We start from the raw sequence: 22923 nt of genomic DNA on the forward strand, positions 1-22923 counted from the left end.
CATGTATCTATGAGCTGTGTGTTGTTTACATGTATCTATGAGCTGTGTGTTGTTTACATGTATCTATGAGCTGTGTGTTGTTTACATGTTTCTATGAGCTGTGTGTTGTTTTACATGTATCTATGAGCTGTGTGTTGTTTACATGTATCTGAGCTGTGTGTTGTTTACATGTATCTATGAGCTGTGTGTTGTTTACATGTATCTATGAGCTGTGTGTTGTTTACATGTATCTGAGCTGTGTGTTGTTTTACATGTATCTATGAGCTGTGTGTTGTTTACATGTATCTATGAGCTGTGTGTGTTGTTTACATGTATCTTTGAGCTGTGTGTTGTTTACATGTATCTATGAGCTGTGGTGTTGTTTTATTTGTATCTATGAGCTGTGTGTTGTTTACATGTATCTATGAGCTGTGTGTTGTTTACATGCATCTATGAGCTGTGTGTTGTTTACATGTATCTATGAGCTGTGTGTGTTTTACATGTATGTATGAGCTGTGTGTTGTTTACATGTATCTATGAGCTGTGTGTTGTTTACATGTTTTCTATGAGCTGTGTGTTGTTTACATGTATCTATGAGCTGTGTGTTGTTTACATGTATCTGAGCTGTGTGTTGTTACATGTATCTATGAGCTGTGTGTTGTTTACATGTATCTATGAGCTGTGTGTTGTTTACATGTATCTGAGCTGTGTGTTGTTTACATGTATCTATGAGCTGTTTGTTGTTTATATGTATCTATGAGCTGTGTGTTGTTTACATGTATCTATGAGCTGTGTGTTGTTTACATATATCTATGAGCTGTGTGTTGTTTACATGTATCTATGAGCTGTGTGTTGTTTATTTGTATCTATGAGCTGTGTGTTGTTTACATGTATCTATGAGCTGTGTGTTGTTTACATGTATCTATGAGTTGTGTGTTGTTTACATGTATCTATGAGCTGTGTGTTGTTTACATGTATCTATGAGCTGTGTGTTGTTTACATGTATCTATGAGCTGTGTGTTGTTTACATGTATCTATGAGCTGTGTGTTGTTTACATGCATCTATGAGCTGTGTGTTGTTTACATGTATCTATGAGCTGTGTGTTGTTTACATGTATCTATGAGCTGTGTGTTGTTTACATGTATCTATGAGCTGTGTGTTGTTTACATGTTTCTATGAGCTGTGTGTTGTTTACATGTATCTATGAGCTGTGTGTTGTTTACATGTATCTGAGCTGTGTGTTGTTTACATGTATCTATGAGCTGTGTGTTGTTTACATGTATCTATGAGCTGTGTGTTGTTTACATGTATCTGAGCTGTGTGTTGTTTACATGTATCTATGAGCTGTGTGTTGTTTATATGTATCTATGAGCTGTGTGTTGTTTACATGTATCTATGAGCTGTGTGTTGTTTACATGTATCTATGAGCTGTGTGTTGTTTACATGTATCTATGAGCTGTGTGTTGTTTATTTGTATCTATGAGCTGTGTGTTGTTTACATGTATCTATGAGCTGTGTGTTGTTTACATGTATCTATGAGCTGTGTGTTGTTTACATGTATCTATGAGCTGTGTGTTGTTTACATGTATCTATGAGCTGTGTGTTGTTTACATGTATCTGACCTGTGTGTTGTTTACATGTATCTATGAGCTGTGTGTTGTTTACATGTTTCTATGAGCTGTGTGTTGTTTACATGTATCTGAGCTGTGTGTTGTTTACATGTATCTATGAGCTGTGTGTTGTTTACATGTATTTATGAGCTGTGTGTTGTTTACATGTATCTATGAGCTGTGTGTTGTTTACATGTATCTATGAGCTGTGTGTTGTTTACATGTATCTATGAGCTGTGTGTTGTTTACATGTATCTGAGCTGTGTGTTGTTTACATGTATCTATGAGCTGTGTGTTGTTTACATGTTTCTATGAGCTGTGTGTTGTTTACATGTATCTAGAGCTGTGTGTTGTTTAAGTATCTATGAGCTGTGTGTTGTTTACATGTATTATGAGCTGTGTGTTGTTTACATGTATCTATGAGCTGTGTGTTGTTTACATGTATCTATGAGCTGTGTGTGTGTTGTTTACATGTATCTATGAGGCTGTGTGTTGTTTACATGTTTCTATGAGCTGTGTGTTGTTTACATGTATCTATGAGCTGTGTGTTGTTTACATGTATCTATGAGCTGTGTGTTGTTTACATGTATCTATGAGCTGTGTGTTGTTTACATGTTTCTATGAGCTGTGTGTTGTTTACATGTATCTATGAGCTGTGTGTTTGTTACATGTATCTATGAGCTTGTGTTGTTTACATGTATCTATGAGCTGTGTGTTGTTTACATGTATCTATGAGCTGTGTGTTGTTTACATGTTTCTATGAGCTGTGTGTTGTTTACATGTTTCTATGAGCTGTGTGTTGTTTACATGTATCTATGAGCTGTGTGTTGTTTACATGTATCTGAGCTGTGTGTTGTTTACATGTATCTATGAGCTGTGTGTTGTTTACATGTATCTGAGCTGTGTGTTGTTACATGTATCTATGAGCTGTGTGTTGTTTACATGTTCTATGGCTGTGTGTTGTTTACATGTATCTGAGCTGTGTGTTGTTTACATGTATCTATGTTGTGTTGTTTACATGTATCTATGAGCTGTGTGTTGTTTACATGTATCTATGAGCTGTGTGTTGTTTACATGTATCTATGAGCTGTGTGTTGTTTACATGTATCTGTGTGTGTGTGTTGTTTACATGTATCTATGAGCTGTGTGTTGTTTACATGTATCTATGAGCTGTGTGTTGTTTACATGTTTCTATGAGCTGTGTGTTGTTTACATGTATCTATGAGCTGTGTGTTGTTTACATGTATCTATGAGCTGTGTGTTGTTTACATGTATCTATGAGCTGTGTGTTGTTTACATGTATCTATGAGCTGTGTGTTGTTTATATGTATCTATGAGCTGTGTGTTGATGTTTACCTGCTCTGGTCTGTACAGCACTTCGGTCAACGTGGGTTATTTTTAAATGTTATCTATAAATAAAGGTGACTCTTTGTTTACAGCGTGCTCAGATATATCACATGTTATGTATATAGATATTACATAAGAGAGGATTTTAGTTTAGGGTGGAGGTCTTTTTGACCCGACAGATAAACCTCATCCAGCTGCTGTCCTCCTGTCCATCAACAGTGTGTGTGTGTGTGTGTGTGTGTGTGTGTGTGTGTGGTGTGTGTGTGTGTGTGTGTGTGTGTGTGTGTGTGTGAATGTGTGTGTGTGTGTGTGTGTGTGTTGTGGGTGTGTGTGTGTGTGTGTGTGTGGCATTAATCCTCAGTAATATGGCTCTTAACAGTTAATCCGAGGTAACGAGCAGCTGTCAGATGGACAGCAGTCTGGACACTGGACACTTTTTGTTATCCAAATGTATCTGATTTCTCTCCCTTCCTGCCTGAAACGCCTTCATTGGAACTTTGTTTACTTCCTGAACAGTGTGACATCACTATGGAAAACTAACCCTAACTTGGCTAATGAAGCGGGACATCTCTAAGCGGTTGACCAATCACAACAGATCCGGCCAGCTAACCAATCAGAGCAGACAGGGTGTTAAAATGATGTTGATTTCTAAGACGTACACAACTTTTGCTTACTTGTTTTGTCTTTGTCGAATCATTTGAAGCAAGAAAATGTCAACTAATAGATATCTACAGTAAATTATCTGTGGAATTAAATGTGTTTTAAATGGTTAAAATAACTCTAAATGTACCAAATAACCCCTTAATTTTGAACATGATTGATAACAATTGAGGCAATTATACGGTATCATATTGTTTTCTACCTGTTAACCCCCTTTAAATGTGCAAATAATATATAAAAAGAACAAAGCATAGTCAAATCTTACTTGACATTAATGTATTCGAGTCTTTAAATCCTCAACAGTCACTGTTTTCAGATACATTTCCACTTATCAAGAGCAATAAAACCTGCAGCACACACACACACACACACACACACACACACACACACACACACACACACCACACACACCACACACACACACACACACACACACACACACACACACACACACACACACACACACACACACACACACACACACACACACACACACATCACCACACACACACACACACACACACAACACACACACACACACACACACACACACACACACACACACACACACACACACACACACACACACACACACAGATTAAAAGCAACTGTCCTTAAACCCTGCGAGGCGTCCAGATGTTGTTTGTGAAATGATCCACGAAAACCTCGTCCTGAGTCACAGAAATCTACTTCCTGTCTCTCCGGAGGTTAAAGAGTCCCGTTTCATTTACAGAGGATTTTAAAAAACGCTTTTTTCACCCAAAATGTGACAGCAGTTAAAGCCATCACGTGTCCTGTCCAACTGTTAAAAACCCAAAGACAACACATGAATCTGACCGATAAGAAAAAAAACGTTATTTGATGATTGTTAAATTGACATTTTCTGAAAAATATCTTAAAATGACGACTAAGTTATTCATAATTTTGCCATAAAAAAATGCAACAAAATGCATTTTTTAAGAATTGTTACACGTTATTCTAGTTTTCACTTCTTTTTATACACTTATTTTACAGGTTGAATACACAGCTCCGTCAAATCAATCAATTATCTCATCGGGGATTTCTTTATTGGCATCTTTAAACATTGAATTTATTTTCCTATTTTTGGGGAATTTTTTGAGTGATTTTCTTTTTTTAAAACAGTTTTAGATTTTACTGCTTTAGTTATTTTTAGTTTAATATGTTATATACATTTAGCTGATTTTACTTACTTCTCCAATGCAGGACTTTAACTTGTAACGGAGTCTTTTTACAGATTCACTTAGTTGAATTAACTTACATCGTTTCTCTCTTTGGACAGCAGGACGAAGCCATTGTTATCGACCAGGAAACAGTTCAGATCCTGAGGAGGAGGAGGAAGAGGAGGAGGAGGAAGAGGGAGAAGAAGAAGTGTTTTCTAAATGTTTTAAAGATGGAGTCAGATGTTAGTTGAGGATCAGATACTCACGAGGCTCTCACAGCTCAGAGGACAAACTCCTTCGATGGTGGAACACTGAGGTGGAGAGAGAGAGAGAGAGAGAGAGAGAGAGAGAGAGAGAGAGAGAGAGAGAGAGAGAGAGAGTCAAACTTAGAGTAAGAAACTCTTAAAGGTCCCCTATTATACTGTTTTTCATCAATATATTACAGGTCTCAGATATATCCAGAACCTGTCTCTGATTGGCTGAAACACCAAACAGATCATTGCAGCATTACCCATAATCCCCTCTGTTTCAGCCCTGTTTCCAAAGTGCTAATTCTCTGTCTGTTACTTTAGATGAAAATAAGGAGCCCCTCCCCACGCCCCTCTGAGAGAGATTTGGTTAAAAAGAACTCAATGGTGCTCTTGGAGGAGATTCAGGTGATAAGGGGGGGGGGGGTTACCTTGGTTGCTGATTGGCTAATGGTTACACAAGACAAAACATCGTTATGACATCATAAAGTGGCCAAAATCTGATCAGCTCATTTTCAGACAAGTTTTTATAGAAATGGATCAAAAGAGAGAGAATCTTTGTTCCTGAAACTTTCAGAGTCTCTTTACACAGAGGGGACACATGTTGATGTAGAAGAGACATGAAGAAGAGGGGACACATGTTGATGTAGAAGAGACATGAAGAAGAGGGGACACATGTTGATGTAGAAGAGACATGAAGAAGAGGGGACACATGATGTAGAAGAGACATGAAGAAGAGGGGACACATGTTGATGTAGAAGAGACATGAAGAAGAGGGGACACATGTTGATGTAGAAGAGACATGAAGAAGAGGGGACACATGTTGATGTAGAAGAGACATGAAGAAGAGGGGACACATGTTGATGTAGAGGAGACATGAAGAAGAGGGGACACATGTTGATGTAGACGAGACATGAAGAAGAGGGGACACATGTTGATGTAGAAGAGACATGAAGAAGAGGGGACACATGTTGATGTAGAAGAGACATGAAGAAGAGGGGACACATGTTGATGTAGAAGAGACATGAAGAAGAGGGGACACATGTTGATGTAGAAGAGACATGGAGAAGAGGGGACACATGCTGATGTGGAAGAGACATGAAGAAGAGGGGACACATGTTGATGTAGAAGAGACATGAAGAAGAGGGGACACATGTTGATGTAGAAGAGACATGAAGAAGAGGGGACACATGTTGATGTAGAAGAGACATGAAGAAGAGGGGACACATGTTGATGTAGAAGAGACATGAAGAAGAGGGGACACATGTTGATGTAGAAGAGACATGAAGAAGAGGGGACACATGTTGATGTAGAAGAGACATGAAGAAGAGGGGACACATGTTGATGTAGAAGAGACATGAAGAAGAGGGGACACATGTTGATGTGAAAGAGACATGAAGAAGAGGGGACACATGTTGATGTAGAAGAGACATGGAGAAGAGGGGACACATGCTGATGTGGAAGAGACATGAAGAAGAGGGGACACATGTTGATGTAGAAGAGACATGAAGAAGAGGGGACACATGTTGATGTAGAAGAGACATGAAGAAGAGGGGACACATGTTGATGTAGAAGAGACATGAAGAAGAGGGGACACATGTTGATGTAGAAGAGACATGAAGAAGAGGGGACACATGTTGATGTAGAAGAGACATGAAGAAGAGGGGACACATGTTGATGTAGAAGAGACATGAAGAAGAGGATTTTGCATAATTGGTGACCTTTAAATAAAGTGGAAACAAACTCAACCTGCTGGTTAATTAACAACAGAGACAGGGAAATATTCAGAGAGTGTCTGAGGATGGAACATTTAGGAGAGGTTACCTGCACACAAACTAACAGAATATTCAGAGTTACTCACATCTGTGTCGCTGGGCTGGAATCAGGAGAAGAGTCGAGGAAGATGAGGAGAAAAGAGAGATAATAAAACAAGAATCATTAAACTATTTACACATTTAAACAACCTCTCAATACTTCATCGGATACAGAACAGGAGCAAAGTGTGTCTAAACTGGTCTGTGTATCGGTTATTACTGTTAGGAAGGCTCCAGAGGAAATGTTTTTCTTGGACTCTGACCCTGTTCATTTGTTTGTTTCTTCTAAATCTAATTTTTTTCATTGCGTCTGTCTTTTCTTTCTGACTGAATGCTTGATCTTAAAAGTGTCCGTCGCCCTTTTTCAGTTAATTCTGCTTATTAACAACTTCCAGTCAATTCTTCGCCAACATATATACAAAACGCAAGATTGATGCCCATTGTTACGGCCGCCGCCTCCCCGGTCCTGTTAACTCTGTTTTGCCTGTTGTTCTATGTAAATGAGCTGTGAGGTTGCCCTGACGTCATTGGCCTACCCATCTCCTGGTCCGCCCCGAAGATTGTGATTGGAGCATGCCGGGCCCGACGCGCTCCAATCCCAGCGCACATCCAGCACACCTTCCGGAGACGACTACAAAGCCGGTGGACAACTATCTGTCGGGAGTAGTGATGGGAATTATGGCTCTTTGAAGGGAGCCGGATCTTATGGCTCCGTTCAGGCGCGGCGCCAGGGGGTAGCTTGGAGTTGCTATAGCAACACGTCGTCTACCTGTCCTGTACCACTTGTTATGACTTCTCTCTCTCGCGTATTCCGTTAAGACACACCCCATCTCACTCCTCGTGCTGAAACCTACCAATCAGAGTAGGGGCGGGTCTTCACAGAATACATTTGGGGAACAAAATCAAGCTTTTTAAAAGGCGAGTGGATTTTGGCAGGCAGTGAGTGCGGACCAACGATTGAACGATAACAAGAACGGCTCTCACCAAGTAGGACTCGGTTCCCCTCGTTCGTACCAAAGAGCCGTTCAAAAGAATCGGCTCGTTCGAGACCGACACATCACTAGTCGGGAGGCTCTGCTGTGTGAACAGACGCCTCTCGCTACTCGCTCTTTGACTGTAGACACATCTGTGAACAGTGGTTACCTCGCGTGGTCCGTATTAGTATTGTTGTGATTATTGGCGTCTAGATTAGTTTAGTGTTATGTTGACTGTTGTCCTCTAGTATAGCTGTGTTCTCCTACAGTCTCCTTTCGTTAGTTTGTACCACTTTGATAGTGAGGGTTGTTTTGTTGCTATTTTGTTTGTTAGTATCTATTTCTTTGTGTTTAATTAGGCTCCGAAGAGTCCTTCCTTTGTTGGTTCCTCATTTAAACCTACGTCCTTTTGGCCCTTTTGTTTGTTTCAGGTTGCGTGCCTTCCATTTTGTTAACCTGTTATTTAATAAACTCCTTATAATTATGACCAATTCCAACTGGTGTGTGTCGCTTTCCTCTTCCCCTAGTTGGGACGTGACACCCATTTAAACACTACTTGAGGACAAAAGTGGACTTTGAGTTAATTGTTAAATGTAGCATGCTAACATCCCCATATCTACTAATAACTGCATGCTAGCGTAGCATGTTAGCTTCAGTACAGGGGGCAGACTGGTCTATAATTAGACAGTTGATTAAACTTAATCTTTAAGCTTTTTTAAACGGGAGAATCAAAAGGAAATTAAATCATATTAAAACAGTGACGGAGCGTTAATCTTCCCGTTGGTCTCTGAAGGGTCGAATCCAGCAGCTTCATCTTTAATCTTCAAATAACCAAAACATTAAAAGGGATTTAATTCACACCATTAATGGGTTCTGCTCCCTGATGAGGGAAAAACCAAAACTGGAAGAATGACCTCTGAATCTGGAGGATTATTACTGGGTCATTTGTTCTTAAGACTCTCTGTGCAGAAACGTTCCTCCCTTCTTCTCTAAAGTCTAAAGTCAAGTTGTTGTGGATTTGAGTGGAACGTTGGTTTAACCGAGCGGCAAACAGTGATGTGAAATAATGTCCTAGCTCCATTTAAACATCACATTATAGGCTTTTTAACATCTCTGTACCTCTCTGACACGTCTCCTTTCATGTTCAAGAAGCTCTTTATTGTTCTCATACTGCCTGTGCTGCAGCACCTCTTTTCAACCCGTCTGTCTGAAACCAGAGCCCTATTTTTGAGATACTAGTCATTATTTTGAGATACTAAGTCATTATTTTGAGATACTATGACATTATTTTGAGATACTAAGTCATTATTTTGAGATACTATGACATTATTTTGGAGGTACTATGACATTATTTTGAGATACTATGACATTATTTTGAGATACTATGACATTATTTGAGATACTATGATATTATTTTGAGATACTAAGTCCATTATTTTGAGGATACTAAGTCATTATTTTGAGATACTAAGTCATTATTTTGAGATACTAGTCATTATTTTGAGATACTATGACATTATTTTGAGATACTAAGTCATTATTTTGAGATACTAAGCCATTATTTTGAGATACTAAGTCAATTATTTTGAGATACTATAGCCATTATTTTGAGATACTATGACATTATTTGAGATACTAAGTCATTATTTTGAGATACTAAGCCATTATTTGAGATACTAGACATTATTTTGAGATACTAGACATTTATTGAGATATATGAATTATTTTGAGATACTATGACATTATTTTGAGATACTATGACATTATTTTGAGATACTATGACATTATTTTGAGATACTATGACATTATTTTGAGATACTATGACATTATTTTGAGATACTAAGTCATTATTTTGAGATACTAAGTCATTATTTTGAGATACTAAGTCATTATTTTGAGATACTAAGCCATTATTTTGAGATACTATGACATTATTTTGAGATACTATGACATTATTTTGAGATACTATGACATTATTTTGAGATACTAAGTCATTATTTTGAGATACTATGACATTATTTTGAGATACTATGACATTATTTTGAGATACTAAGTCATTATTTTGAGATACTATGACATTATTTTGAGATACTATGACATTATTTTGAGATACTATGACATTATTTTGAGATACTAAGTCATTTTTAGAGATACTAAGTCATTATTAACTGTATGCCCAGGCAAACATATTTCATGGCGGACATTTCACAAGTGCTCTGTAGATGTCAAGGTGTCACTTTTGAAAGCTTTCTGTACACCATTGCACACGGCTCACCTGTGGAGTAACTACAAGGCTAGAAGCTTGCAAAAACTATAAGTTGCATACAATGATGCTTTACGGTTACTGGTGAGGGTACCAAGATGGCACAGTGCCAGCCAGCTGTTTGTTAACTTGGGGGTACCTACCTGTCAAGCCCTTTTAAGAAATGTAATGTACAAATTCATGTGTCGCCAAGAAGACTCTGACAATCATGTTATCTCGACTTTAATTAACCCTGTGAAGAGTTCTACTCGGTTCTCTCCCATGACTTGGAGACATTGGCGCAACAGCCTCCACAGACAGTGAGCATGTGTGGCTAGCTGTGATTGGACTGATTTTATGTTTTTTATCTGTTTGTTTTTTTTGTTTTATGTTTAGCTTTTAATCTTAGTTATTGATGTGTATCTTGTCATTTTTGTATGTGATATGGACCTTGAGTCTGAAATAAAGATTGATTGATTATTAGAGATACTAAGTCATTATTAGAGATACTAAGGCCACATTTACACGAGAAGTAAACGGCTTGTATCTGCATAGTTCTCTTACGTATAGCCCTATTATTTACACGAGGCCGTAACAAACGGACCCCACAAACGATAACGGGTCCCAAGGTGGATAGATTTGCAAACGAAACTCTCTGGGGGGTCAAACGAGTCCGTGTAAGTCGCCTCTATACGAATATTTCCTGAAAAAAATAGCGATAGCCCCGCCTCTCCCCGCATCTGCTGCTCAGTGCTGTAGCATGGCCAGTAGCTACTGTCAGTAGCTACTGCTAGTGCTACTGCTACTGACCATGCTACAGATGTTAGTGCAACATCTACAGCTCCTCTACCACAACCATCAGCAACAAGTGGACATGGAGAATTACATGAACTACATGTTGCTAAATCCACAGCGGGGCATAAACAGAAGGGTAGCCATGGCAACATTGCTCCGGGGCTGCTCCGGGGTCTTCTTCGCTGCTTTTGGTGTATTTTGTGGCGGAAGTTACAGCGCCACTTACAGTCCCGGCATATGTACTACAGCGTGTCCAGCGGTCTCGTTTGAACAGACACGTTAAATGAAACGAATGCATGTGAACGGAAGACTTTTTTGAAAACGCATACTGTGCATAAACGCAAACGTTCCCGTGTGAAAGTAGCCTAAGTCATTATTAGAGATTGAGATACTAAGTCTTTTCTTGTCAGATTTGCTGGCCCCATGAACCAGGATTTCCTTTGATAATTTGTGCATTGAGGTGTTTTGCATAGAAAGGAGTCACATGTGCGCCCTGAGTCTGCAGAAAACCTCATCTCAATATCTGCAGGAACTGCTAGAAGCTTTTTGTTTAGCAGGACGGTTATGGGTGAATTTAGTCTCTCTGTAAAGCCTTATTTTGTCGAATCACTGGCAAAATCACCCGGATTCCTTTGTGAATTCCCCTCAGTAACTCTGTCTGCCAGGGGGTCAGGGTTGTGTTTGTGTTTTGGGGGTTAGAGTTGAAGTTATAAGAGTTTATCATCATGTCCTTAGTGTCCTTTTCATTCGGGCATCATGTGACGTGACTCCTCCTCACCTGCTTGGCGATGGCCCACAGCCTCTTCTCCAGCATATCCAAGGACATCTGGATCCCAATTGACTAAAAAATAGAACACACACACACACACACACACCACACACACACACACACACACACACACACACACACCACACACAACACACACACACACACCACACACACACCACACACACACACACACAACACACAACACACACACACACACACCACACACACACACACACACACACACACACACACACAGACATACAGACAGACATACAGACAGAGACACACACACACACACACACACACACACACACACGTACACACACACAGACACACACAGACATACAGACAGACAGACAGACAGACAGAGACACACACACACACACACACGCACACACACACACACAGACACACACAGACAGACACAGACACACACACACACACACACAGACAGACAGACACACACACACACACACACAGACAGACACACACACACACACAGACAGAAAGACAGAGACACACACACACACACACACACACACACACACACACACACACACACACACACAGACAGACAGACACAGACAGACAGACGCACACACACAGACAGACAGATACACACACACACACACAGACAGAAAGACAGATGCCCAGACAGGACAGACACACACACACACACACACACACACACACACACACACACACACACACACACACACACACACACACACACACACACACACACACACACACACACACACACACACACACACACACACACACACACACACACACACACACACACACACACACACACACACACACACACACACACACACACACACACACACATTAAAGACTCTGCAGAGCTGAACAGTTTGTTTGTGGAGGAGGAAGAGGAGGAGGAGGAAGAGGACAGGAAATCAATTTGCCCCTGAGTTCACCTCCGCCCTGTCCTCACTAATGGAGCCGTGTAAACAGAGGTGACGGTGAATAAAATAACACCTCCGTCCGTCAGAGAAGAACTGAAGATGCTTTAGTACTCGGAGGGAAAATATATCAAAGTACATTTACTCATTAACTCAACTTAAGTACAATTTAAGGGAACTTTACCTGAGTGTTTGCGCTCATTTCAAGCCAATATTGTACATTTTGGTTCCTCTGCCAGCTTAAGTTACTCATTACTTTTGGTTATCTTATACTTGATTCAGATTATAAGCTATAATTCAATATATATCTACTAATAAATACACTTTGACATGTCATTATAGGTTAATATATCCAACATAGAACCCCTTTAAACAAACACAACTCTTTCAAGACCAAATGTTGCTTCATATTCGGTGTGAATACAGCAGGTAAACACAGGTATGTGGATGTGCTAAGGACAAGTTCAGACAACAATACAACACGTTTGACATGTATTTGCTTTCAAAGCACATTAATGTTGGAGGATTTGTTAAAAAAATAACTTAAATCATCTTATAAAATGAAATCAAGGAGAGAGTCTGCAGTCGCTCAATAACCAGAAATAAGAAGACTTGTGTGTGTGTGTGTGTGTGTGTGTGTGTGTGTGTGTGTGTGTGTGTGTGTGTGTGTGTGTGTGTGTGTGTGTGTGTGTGTGTGTGTGTGTGGGCAGCAGATTGGGACCGGATCTCAGAGTGTCTGCAGGCTCACTGAGATTTAATTTAAGACTTAATTTCTCTGGTAATGACAGAAGTTAATGATCCCAGAGTGGAGAAAAAGAAACTTGCAAAACCTCTGTTTCAACCTTTTTCTGGAGGTTATTTGAGTCTCCATCGTGAGGTTGATTAATACAAAAATCTAAATTAACAGTTTGTCAGGTTTGTCAGTGAGAGGACGACTCTTAAAATGTTTGCTTTCTGAATGGAGTTTGGAGCGATGAGGGCTAAGCTAAGCTAACATTGAAGCTGCTCCGTCAACACTCACTCAGAAAAATCTACGTGCAGGCCGTGACACAACGGCGATGTTTAACAGAATTCTGACTATTTTCTCTAAATTGTAACGTAAACAAATTATTCAGACTTTAAAAAAAGAAATCTGAATTCTGGCTTTTCTTTTGTTCTAACTTTTTATTCTAACTAAGTCTGTTTGCTATTTGAACTGAGAAAAGTCAGAATACTGAGATTTTCTGAAAAAAATCTGAATAGTTTTTGTCTCAGAATCCACATGTGACCCTAATGCTACTCTATTATATCAGGTATAGAGACATTAAACATTGTTAATAACACCTCTTTTTATAGTGTCTTATTTCCTTCTACTGTTCAATAAAACAATAATAAATCAAATCTAATTACATTGGGTGTTGAGTTGTCTCTTAAACGTGTGAACAAAAGCTTATCATCCCCGGTTATTCCCCCATATTCAGAGTATTATGAACATTAAAGGTCCCATGTCATGCTTTTCTGGTTATTACCCGTCCCCTTGTGTTATGAAGGTTTTTCTGCATGTAAACGGTCTGCAGAGTCACAAACCCTCAAAGTACACCCTGTAGCGAGTAAAAACACAGAAAAGACCTGTCTATGCTGCCCCAGAACGCCTCGTTGGAGATGTTTTTTCTTCTTCCGGGAACCAAGTGACGTAACGACGATCCAAATGGACCAATCCGTGGAGCTCCTCACACACACACACACACTCACTCAGCCGTATCTTTTCTCAGCCGCAGCTGCGTGGATCTCCACTCACCGTGTCTCGCTGTCTCGCAGACCCCACGCAGCAACCAGGAAACAACACTAGTAATCCAGCTCACACTGTCCGCTCCTTGAACCTCAAAGGGCGCAGCAGCGAGCCCCGCAACGGTGGTGGACTCATCAGAACAGAGTGGGCGAGCTGACCAATCAGAGCACAGTGGGCTCATAGGGAGGGGGGGGGCAGGAGCTCCAACAAGGCGTGTAGGACAGAGAGTGAATACACATGCTATACAGAGATGCTGTATAGGGCTATGCGATTATGGCAAAAATCATAATCACGATTATTTTGGTCAATAATTGATATCGCGATTATTAAATACGATTATTCATTGACTTTGAAAAAATCCATTTATTGAACTTTTAAATACAAATAATAATTTGAACAGTATCTTTTTAACTGTTGATTTCCCTGAGCGTATAATTCAACTGAAAAACCAATACTAAAATAAATGATACATTTATATCTACATTTAAATAAATAATATCTAAATAATAAATACCAATAAACAAGATCAACAAATATTTTGGAGCGCACTTCAACAAGCTACTAAACATATATAAATATGATAAATACAAATAAATTAGATCAAATATGTTGCAGTGCACTGTCACAACCTAGCAAAGCAAAATAATCGTTTTTTTCGATTATGTTGTTTTCGTAATTGTGGCAGGCCAAAATCGTAATTGCGATTAAAATACGATTAATTGCACAGCCCTAATGCTGTATGACTATTCTAGTAGACCTCAACAATGGAATCATGATCAGTAGAAATGGCCAAGTCATGTGACCTTTAAGTACTTGTGTGACAGTTGAGGAAACATTACCTTCTTTATTATTGCATGTAAAAACCTGCTGCTGCTGACCTTGATGCAGAGGGCGTGGTGAGTCTGTGTGCTTTGTCTCAGCAGGAAGGTGACGCTGCGTTTCTGTTCAGGTTCTGCATCCTTTTTAAAACATCCTCCCTGCAGACTCAGAGCTCTGCGGCTTTATATTTCAGTTCTGCCTTTTCTTCCCCTCCTCTCCTGTCAGCAGCGTCCTTATCGCAGCTGCTGCAGTCTCTCAACAACACCTCCACCTTTATTACAATCTCACGTCAACAAATCGCAAATATTCCCCAGCATGCACCAGGGCTTTCTGATGATAAAACCGGTCTTATTATTGTCGTTCCTCCCGTGTGATGTGTTAAATTCAAATCTTTTTAAAGCTGCGCCCCTGAGAACATTAACATTTATAATCCCATTTTTCTCCCAGCACTGTTCACACTGTCTGGGTGTTTCTTTAAAAATTCATGTGCTTTTTAAAAAATGTGATTCTCCCGATGCGTTCCTTCACAGGTCAGTCGCTGAACCACTTCTTTATTTTAATGTCATATGTGCATTTTTAATACTTCTCATTGTCTTTGTTGAAAATAACTTAAAGTTGTACAATTCCCCCAAAGCGTCACTCTTTAGTGTCCCCTGGTCTCCAGCTGTGTGCGTCACTCTTTAGTGTCCCCTGGTCTCCCAGCTGTGTGCGTCACTCTTTAGTGTCCCCTGGTCTCCAGCTGTGTGCGTCACTCTTTAGTGTCCCCTGGTCTCCCAGCTGTGTGCGTCACTCTTTAGTGTCCCCTGGTCTCCAGCTGTGTGCGTCACTCTTTAGTGTCCCCTGGTCTCCAGCTGTGTGCGTCACTCTTTAGTGTCCCCTGGTCTCCCAGCTGTGTGCGTCACTCTTTAGTGTCCCCTGGTCTCCAGCTGTGTGCGTCACTCTTTAGTGTCCCCTGGTCTCCCAGCTGGAGCGTCACTCTTTAGTGTCCCCTGGTCTCCAGCTGTGTGCGTCACTTCTTTAGTGTCCCTGGTCTCCAGCTGTGTGCGTCACTCTTTAGTGTCCCCGGGTCTCCCAGCTGTGTGCGTCACTCTTTAGTGTCCCCTGGTCTCCAGCTGTGTGCGTCACTCTTTAGTGTCTCCTGGTCTCCCAGCTGTGTGCGTCACTCTTTAGTGTCCCCTGGTTCTCCCAGCTGTGTGCGTCACTCTTTAGTGTCTCCTGGTCTTCCCAGCTGTGTGCGTCACTCTTTAGTGTCCCCTGGTCTCCCAGCTGTGTGCGTCACTCTTTAGTGTCTCCTGGTCTCCCAGCTGTGTGCGTCACTCTTTAGTGTCCCTGGTCTCCCAGCTGTGTGCGTCACTCTTTAGTGTCCCCTGGTATCCCAGCTGTGTGCGTCACTCTTTAGTGTCCCCTGGTCTCCCAGCTGTGTGCGTCACTCTTTAGTGTCCCCTGGTCTCCCAGCTGTGTGCGTCACTCTTTAGTGTCCCTGGTATCCCAGCTGTGTGCGTCACTCTTTAGTGTCCCCTGGTCTCCAGCTGTGTGCGTCACTCTTTAGTGTCCCCTGGTCTCCCAGCTGTGTGCGTCACTCTTTAGTGTCCCCTGGTCTCCAGCTGTGTGCGTCACTCTTTAGTGTCCCCTGGTCTCCCAGCTGTGTGTGTCACTCTTTAGTGTCCCCTGGTCTCCGTTATGTTTTGAGCTTCTTGCAGCGTTTGGTTTCTGCAGCTTTTAGTAAACGCTGCCATGTCTCCTCAAGTTGCTGAATGTTCTCTAAATGCTGCATGTGTTGTCATTGTTCTCCTGATGGACTTGTTTTGGGACGTTGTAGCGTGTTTGCTGTCGGCCAACGTTCATCCAGATGAGAAGTATGTTAAAAAACACTATGAGTACAAGACGATGCTCTTATAACGTCAAAAAAGTGGGTCTGGGTATGAAGCCGTCTCGGCCACATAACTAATGTCGGGTCAATGTAGCAGCCTGTTATAATGTACTACCGCCAACGTTAACTCTGCTAGCTAGCTTTCAGAGGTGATCGTGACTTTGTGTCTGATTTTAGACGACACTACAGGGTCAAAAGTTACACACTGCATGCCTCACCATGTACGACATGCTACTGCACTAAGGGAAGTGTTTGAATTGAGACAAAGTGTATCCGCCCTCTTCATTCATTCAGACTCTGCCTGCAGCTGCAACACTCTGCTGCTACTATTCCTGTCATACTCTGCTTTAATGCACATTACACGCTCAGTACAACACATTCACAACACACACACAAACACACATATTCACAACACACACACACAAAGCATTAGTGGCAGCATGTGGCTTCTCCGTCTCCCTCTCTCTCTCTCTCCCTCTCTCTCTCTCCCTCTCTCTCTCTCTCTCTCCCTCTCCCTCTCCCTCTCTCTCTCTCTCCCTCTCTCTCTCCCCTCCTCTCTCTCCCTCTCTCTCTCTCTCTCTCCCCTCTCTCTCTCCCTCTCTCTCTCTCTCAGCAGCCAGTGTGTATAGGAGCTCAGAGTCGAGCAGCGATAAGGACGAAGAGGAGAAAGTCGACGAAGACGACGGCGAGCTACGTTTTAATCCCGGAATAAAACTCAACTCCAGCTTCTGATTCCTGACTGAGAGACGCTTTCCGATTCTGCCATTTATCGAGGGATGTATCTCTGAGTCCAGACTCGTTTCTGTCCTTGAAGACAAAGTCCGGTTTTGGGGGGGAACAGATTGTGTTTTTGTTTTTTTAAATAACAGACGAGATATAGTTCAGATTTTCTCTCTGCGGAGCGCTGCAGATGAAGCAGAGCAAGATCAGTTTCTGTGTCCTCTCTCTGTTTGGAGGCTGAAGCAGCAGAGCAGATGGTGAGCGGTGTGTGTGTGTGTGTGTGTGTGTGTGTGTGTGTGTGTGTGTGTGTGTGTGTGTGTGTGTGTGTGTGTGTGTGTGTGTGTGTGTGTGTGTGGATACTGAATGTGCCTTTGAAAGTGATACAGAGTGTGTCCTGTATGTGTGTTCATGCAAACTATATGGACATTAAATAGTAGAAAAAGCTGTCAAAATAATTGGTCTTTTTACGGTGGCCGACATGTGCAATTAGGCTAGAACGTCCCAAACCTCTTCCATCAGGAGAAACATGCTGCAGCTTCAGAAAGGATGCAGATATAAAAACCCAAATGTTCCACATGAAGAAACATCTTCAGCAACTTGACAACACATGCAGCATTTAGAAAACATTGAGCAACGTTTACTAAACGCTGCAGAAACCAAACGCTGCAAATACAAAACGCTGAAGAAGCTCAAAACACAACGGAGACCAGGGGACACTAAAGAGTGACGCACACAGCGGGAGACCAGGGGACACTAAAGAGTGACGCACACAGCTGGGAGACCAGGGGACACTAAAGAGTAACGCACACAGCTGGGAGACCAGGGGACACTAAAAAGTGACGCACACAGCTGGGAGACCAGGGGACACTAAAGAGTGACGCACACAGCTGGGAGACCAGGGGACACTAAAGACTGACGCAAACAGCTGGGAGACCAGGGGACACTAAAGAGTGACGCACACAGCTGGGAGACCAGGGGACACTAAAGAGTGACGCAAACAGCTGGGAGACCAGGGGACACTAAAGAGTGACGCACACAGCTGGGAGACCAGGGGACACTAAAGACTGACGCAAACAGCTGGGAGACCAGGGGACACTAAAGAGTGACGCACACAGCTGGGAGACCAGGGGACACTAAAGAGTGACGCTCACAGCTGGGAGAGCAGGGGTCACTAAAAAGTGAGGCACACAGCTGGGAGACCAGGGGACACTAAAGAGTGACGCACACAGCTGGGACAGAGCGCTTGGGTGACGTGCAGGATTATAAAACTGGATTATTTGTATTTGCAGCGTTTGGCAGCTTTTAGTAAAAGCTGTGCATGTTTCCTCAAGTTGCTGAACTACTAGAACTAAGAGTCCAAAGCAAGTAGAGTGCAGGTTGTTAAGATATGCTCGTGGTTTTTGAAATAAGGTGTCCAACAAATACATTTAACTGGAAATCGTTCTCATACTTTTGGCCGTTAAAGTGTAAGCCTGGTCTTGTAATAGAGCGTCTGAGAGCATGTGGGAGTCTCCTCAGTGAGAACGCTGCAGTGTGTTTCTGCTCTCGGCCTTTTGGACCGAACGCTCGAATGCATCGCTCTATGGAGGAAAAGTGCAGCCGCCATTGATGGAGGGGTTTTTCTTGTCAGAGACCATTAGGAAGTGGGCAGTACGCCACGATAGACCGTCGAGAAGCGAGGGACAAAATCCCAACAGATTAGTTTAAATCGAGATAATAAATCTGTTCTGATGCTTGTAGCAACAACCAAGAACCGAGAGCATCACAAATGTCTCTACTTTAAAGAGTCCTCTCCTGCTGATGTTCAGGTGTATATCAGTATGTAGGTCTCTACTTTAAAGAGTCCTCTCCTGCTGATGTTCAGGTGTATATCAGTATGTAGTGTCTCTACTTTAAAGAGTCCTCTCCTGCTGATTGTTCAGGTGTATATCAGTATGTAGTGTCTCTACTTTAAGAGTCCTCTCCTGCTGATGTTCAGGTGTATATCAGTATGTAGTGTCTCTACTTTAAAGAGTCCTATCCTGCTGATGTTTCAGGTGTATATCAGTATGTAGTGTCTCTACTTTAAAGAGTCCTCTCCTGCTGATGTTCAGGTGTATATCAGTATGTATTGTCTCTACTTTAAATAGTCCTCTCCTGCTGATGTTCAGGTGTATATCAGTATGTAGTGTCTCTACTTTAAAGAGTCCTCTCCTGCTGATGTTCAGGTGTATATCAGTATGTCGTGTCTCTACTTTAAAGAGTCCTCTCCTGCTGATGTTCAGGTGTATATCAGTATGTAGTGTCTCTACTTTAAAGAGTCCTCTCCTGCTGATGATCAGGTGTATATCAGTATGTAGTGTCTCTACTTTAAAGAGTCCTCTCCTGCTGATGTTTCATGGTGTATATCAGTATGTAGTGTCTCTACTTTAAAGAGTCCTCTCCTGCTGATGTTCAGGTGTATATCAGTATGTAGTGTCTCTACTTTAAAGAGTCCTCTCCTGCTGAATGTTCAGGTGTAATATCAGTATGTCGTGTCTCTACTTTAAAGAGTCCTCTCCTGCTGATGTTCAGGTGTATATCAGTAGTAGTGTCTCTACTTTAAAGAGTTCCTCTCCTGCTGATGTTCAGGTGTATATCAGTATGTAGTGTCTCTACTTTAAAGAGTCCTCTCCTGCTGATGTTCAGGTGTATATCAGTATGTAGTGTCTCTACTTTAAAGAGTCCTCTCCTGCTGATGTTCAGGGTGTATATCAGTATGTAGTGTCTCTACTTTAAAGAGTCCTCCTCCTGCTGATGTTCAGGTGTATATCAGTATGTAGTGTCTCTACTTTAAAGAGTCCTCTCCTGCTGATGTTCAGGTGTATATCAGTATGTAGTGTCTCTACTTTAAAGAGTCCTCTCCTGCTGATGTTCAGGTGTATATCAGTATGTAGTGTCTCTACTTTAAAGAGTCCTCTCCTGCTGATGTTCAGGTGTATATCAGTATGTAGTGTCTCTACTTAAAGAGTCCTCTCCTGCTGATGTTCAGGTGTATATCAGTATGTAGTGTCTCTACTTTAAGAGTCCCTCTCCTGCTGATGTTAGGTGTATATCAGTTGTAGTTGGTCTCTAACTTTAAGAGTTCCTCTCCTGCTGATGTTCAGGTGTATATCAGTATGTAGTGTCTCTACTTTAAAGAGTCCTCTCCTGCTGATGTTCAGGTGTATATCAGTATGTAGTGTCTCTACTTTAAAGAGTCCTCTCCTGCTGATGTTCAGGTGTATATCAGTATGTAGTGCTCTCTACTTTAAAGAGTCCTCTCCTGCTGATGTTCAGGTGTATATCAGTATGTAGTGTCTCTACTTTAAAGAGTCCTCTCCTGCTGATGTTCAGGTGTATATCACTTGTAGTCTCTCTACTTTAAAGAGTCCTCTCCTGCTGATGTTCAGGTGTATATCAGTATGTAGTGTCTCTACTTTAAAGAGTCCTCTCCTGCTGATGTTCAGGTGTATATCAGTATGTAGTGTCTCTACTTTAAAGAGTCCTCTCCTGCTGATGTTCAGGTGTATATCAGATAGTAGTGTCTCTACTTTAAAGAGTCCTCTCCTGCTGATGTCCAGGTGTATATCAGTATGTAGTGTCTCTACTTTAAAGAGTCCTCTCCTGGCTGAAGTTCAGGTTATATCAGTATGGTAGTGTCTCTACTTTAAAGAGTCCTCTCCTGCTGATGTTCAGGTGTAATATCAGTATGTAGTGTCTCTACTTTAAAGAGCCTCTCCTGCTGAAGTTCAGGTGTATATCAGTAGTAGTGTCTCTACTTTAAAGAGTCCTCTACTGCTGATGTGTTCAGGTGTGATATCAGTATGGTAGTGTCTCTAATTTAAAGAGTCCTCTCCTGCTGAAGTTCAGGTGTATATCAGTATGTAGTGTCTCTACTTTAAAGAGTCCTCTCCTGCTGATGTTCAGGTGTATATACAGTATGTAGTACACTACAGTAAAAGGAAAACCCCTTTAAACACAGACTTTGTGGGACTCGTGCATTGTACCTGCAGAAGGGCCCATTTTCTAATACCAGGAATAACCATCCTCTACATCCGGTATTCAAACCGATGCACATTACAGTCTGAAGGCCGTGAAGTCTTCGGCCTAGAAAGGTTTTGTTGAATGTTCTCTCACACGTGAACCTGCCGGTACGGTTTGAGTTAGGTGAAAAGTGACGTCCTCGACCCACACCCAGTAGCCTCTGAGATCTCTGTGGAGTCCTCAAAAAGTCAAAAAGACAAGAGACGCCAAGTGGTGGACAGCTCAGGACGAGTGACGGAGGAGAGAGATGTTGAAAAGCAGCCAGGAGCAACTTCAGCACTTGATAAACAGAAGATGACATTCCAACCTCTACGTTTGCTTTTGTTTCTGGAAGCTATAGAGGTGTTTCGAGTGTGTGTATTGAGTGTGTACGCATGCAACAGTGGGTGTGTGTGGAGTGTGTTCACGGTGTTGTTGAGTTTCTATTATTCGGCTCTGTGTGCGAGGTTTACGTAAGACAAGATCAAGTCTTTCTGTAAATCCTTTTTCCCTTGTTCTACAGTTTGTAATTTGATTCAAGGCCCATCTGTGGTTACAACCTTCAGAGAGGCAGGGGGTCAGAGTTCATCATAGGATCCGCTCATCCTCTTACAGGCTGCTGTAGATGATCTAATGTGAGCGACAGCTGTCAGTCAACGTCTTACCAGAGTTAACAGGCCTTCAGATTATTGTATTTTCATTAATGGACCTGAAACTCTTCAAGTCCTCGTACTCTAAGGACTCGAATCGACCCAATAAACCTACTAACGTTCACTTATGAGATCCTTTTCTGAAGTTCCCTTTGACCTCTTTATTTGTATACAGTGGTTTCATGATGCTTAGAAACTATACATTCTCTGCCCGAAGTAAAACCATTTTTACCTGGATAATGCCATTTTGTATCCATTGACCGTATTTCTGCTTTCCATTGATCTACTTTTCTGTCGTTCTTTTTAACTTCGCTTTGTGTTCATTCTGGGTTAGTTTACGCTGCTGTAGTTGATCTGATAAATGTCTCGCTGCTTCCACCTTGGTTGCTTCATGTGAGGAAATGTAAAAATTGGTTGCTTAAAGGGGACCTATCATGCAAAATGCACTTTTGTACGTCTTGTATACATGAATATGTGTCCCCGGTGTTCCAGGGAACTCACCAAGTGTCAGAAAACACAACCCT

The 22923-nt window shown here is 41.6% G+C and overlaps 1 protein-coding gene across 1 annotated transcript in view; it reads right to left on the reverse strand.

Annotated features, from left to right (window-relative positions):
* LOC117479802 (voltage-dependent calcium channel subunit alpha-2/delta-4-like) overlaps positions 1 to 22923 on the reverse strand; it is a 97981-nt gene that overhangs the window by 16159 nt on the left and 58899 nt on the right. The window contains 4 exon segments of the mRNA XM_034126886.1: positions 4877 to 4939; positions 5045 to 5089; positions 6888 to 6902; positions 11630 to 11691. Coding sequence (XP_033982777.1) covers positions 4877 to 4939; positions 5045 to 5089; positions 6888 to 6902; positions 11630 to 11691 — 185 coding nt within the window.

The sequence above is a fragment of the Trematomus bernacchii genome, unplaced genomic scaffold (genome assembly GCF_902827165.1).
Source record: "Trematomus bernacchii unplaced genomic scaffold, fTreBer1.1, whole genome shotgun sequence".
Taxonomy (NCBI): Eukaryota; Metazoa; Chordata; class Actinopteri; order Perciformes; family Nototheniidae; genus Trematomus; species Trematomus bernacchii.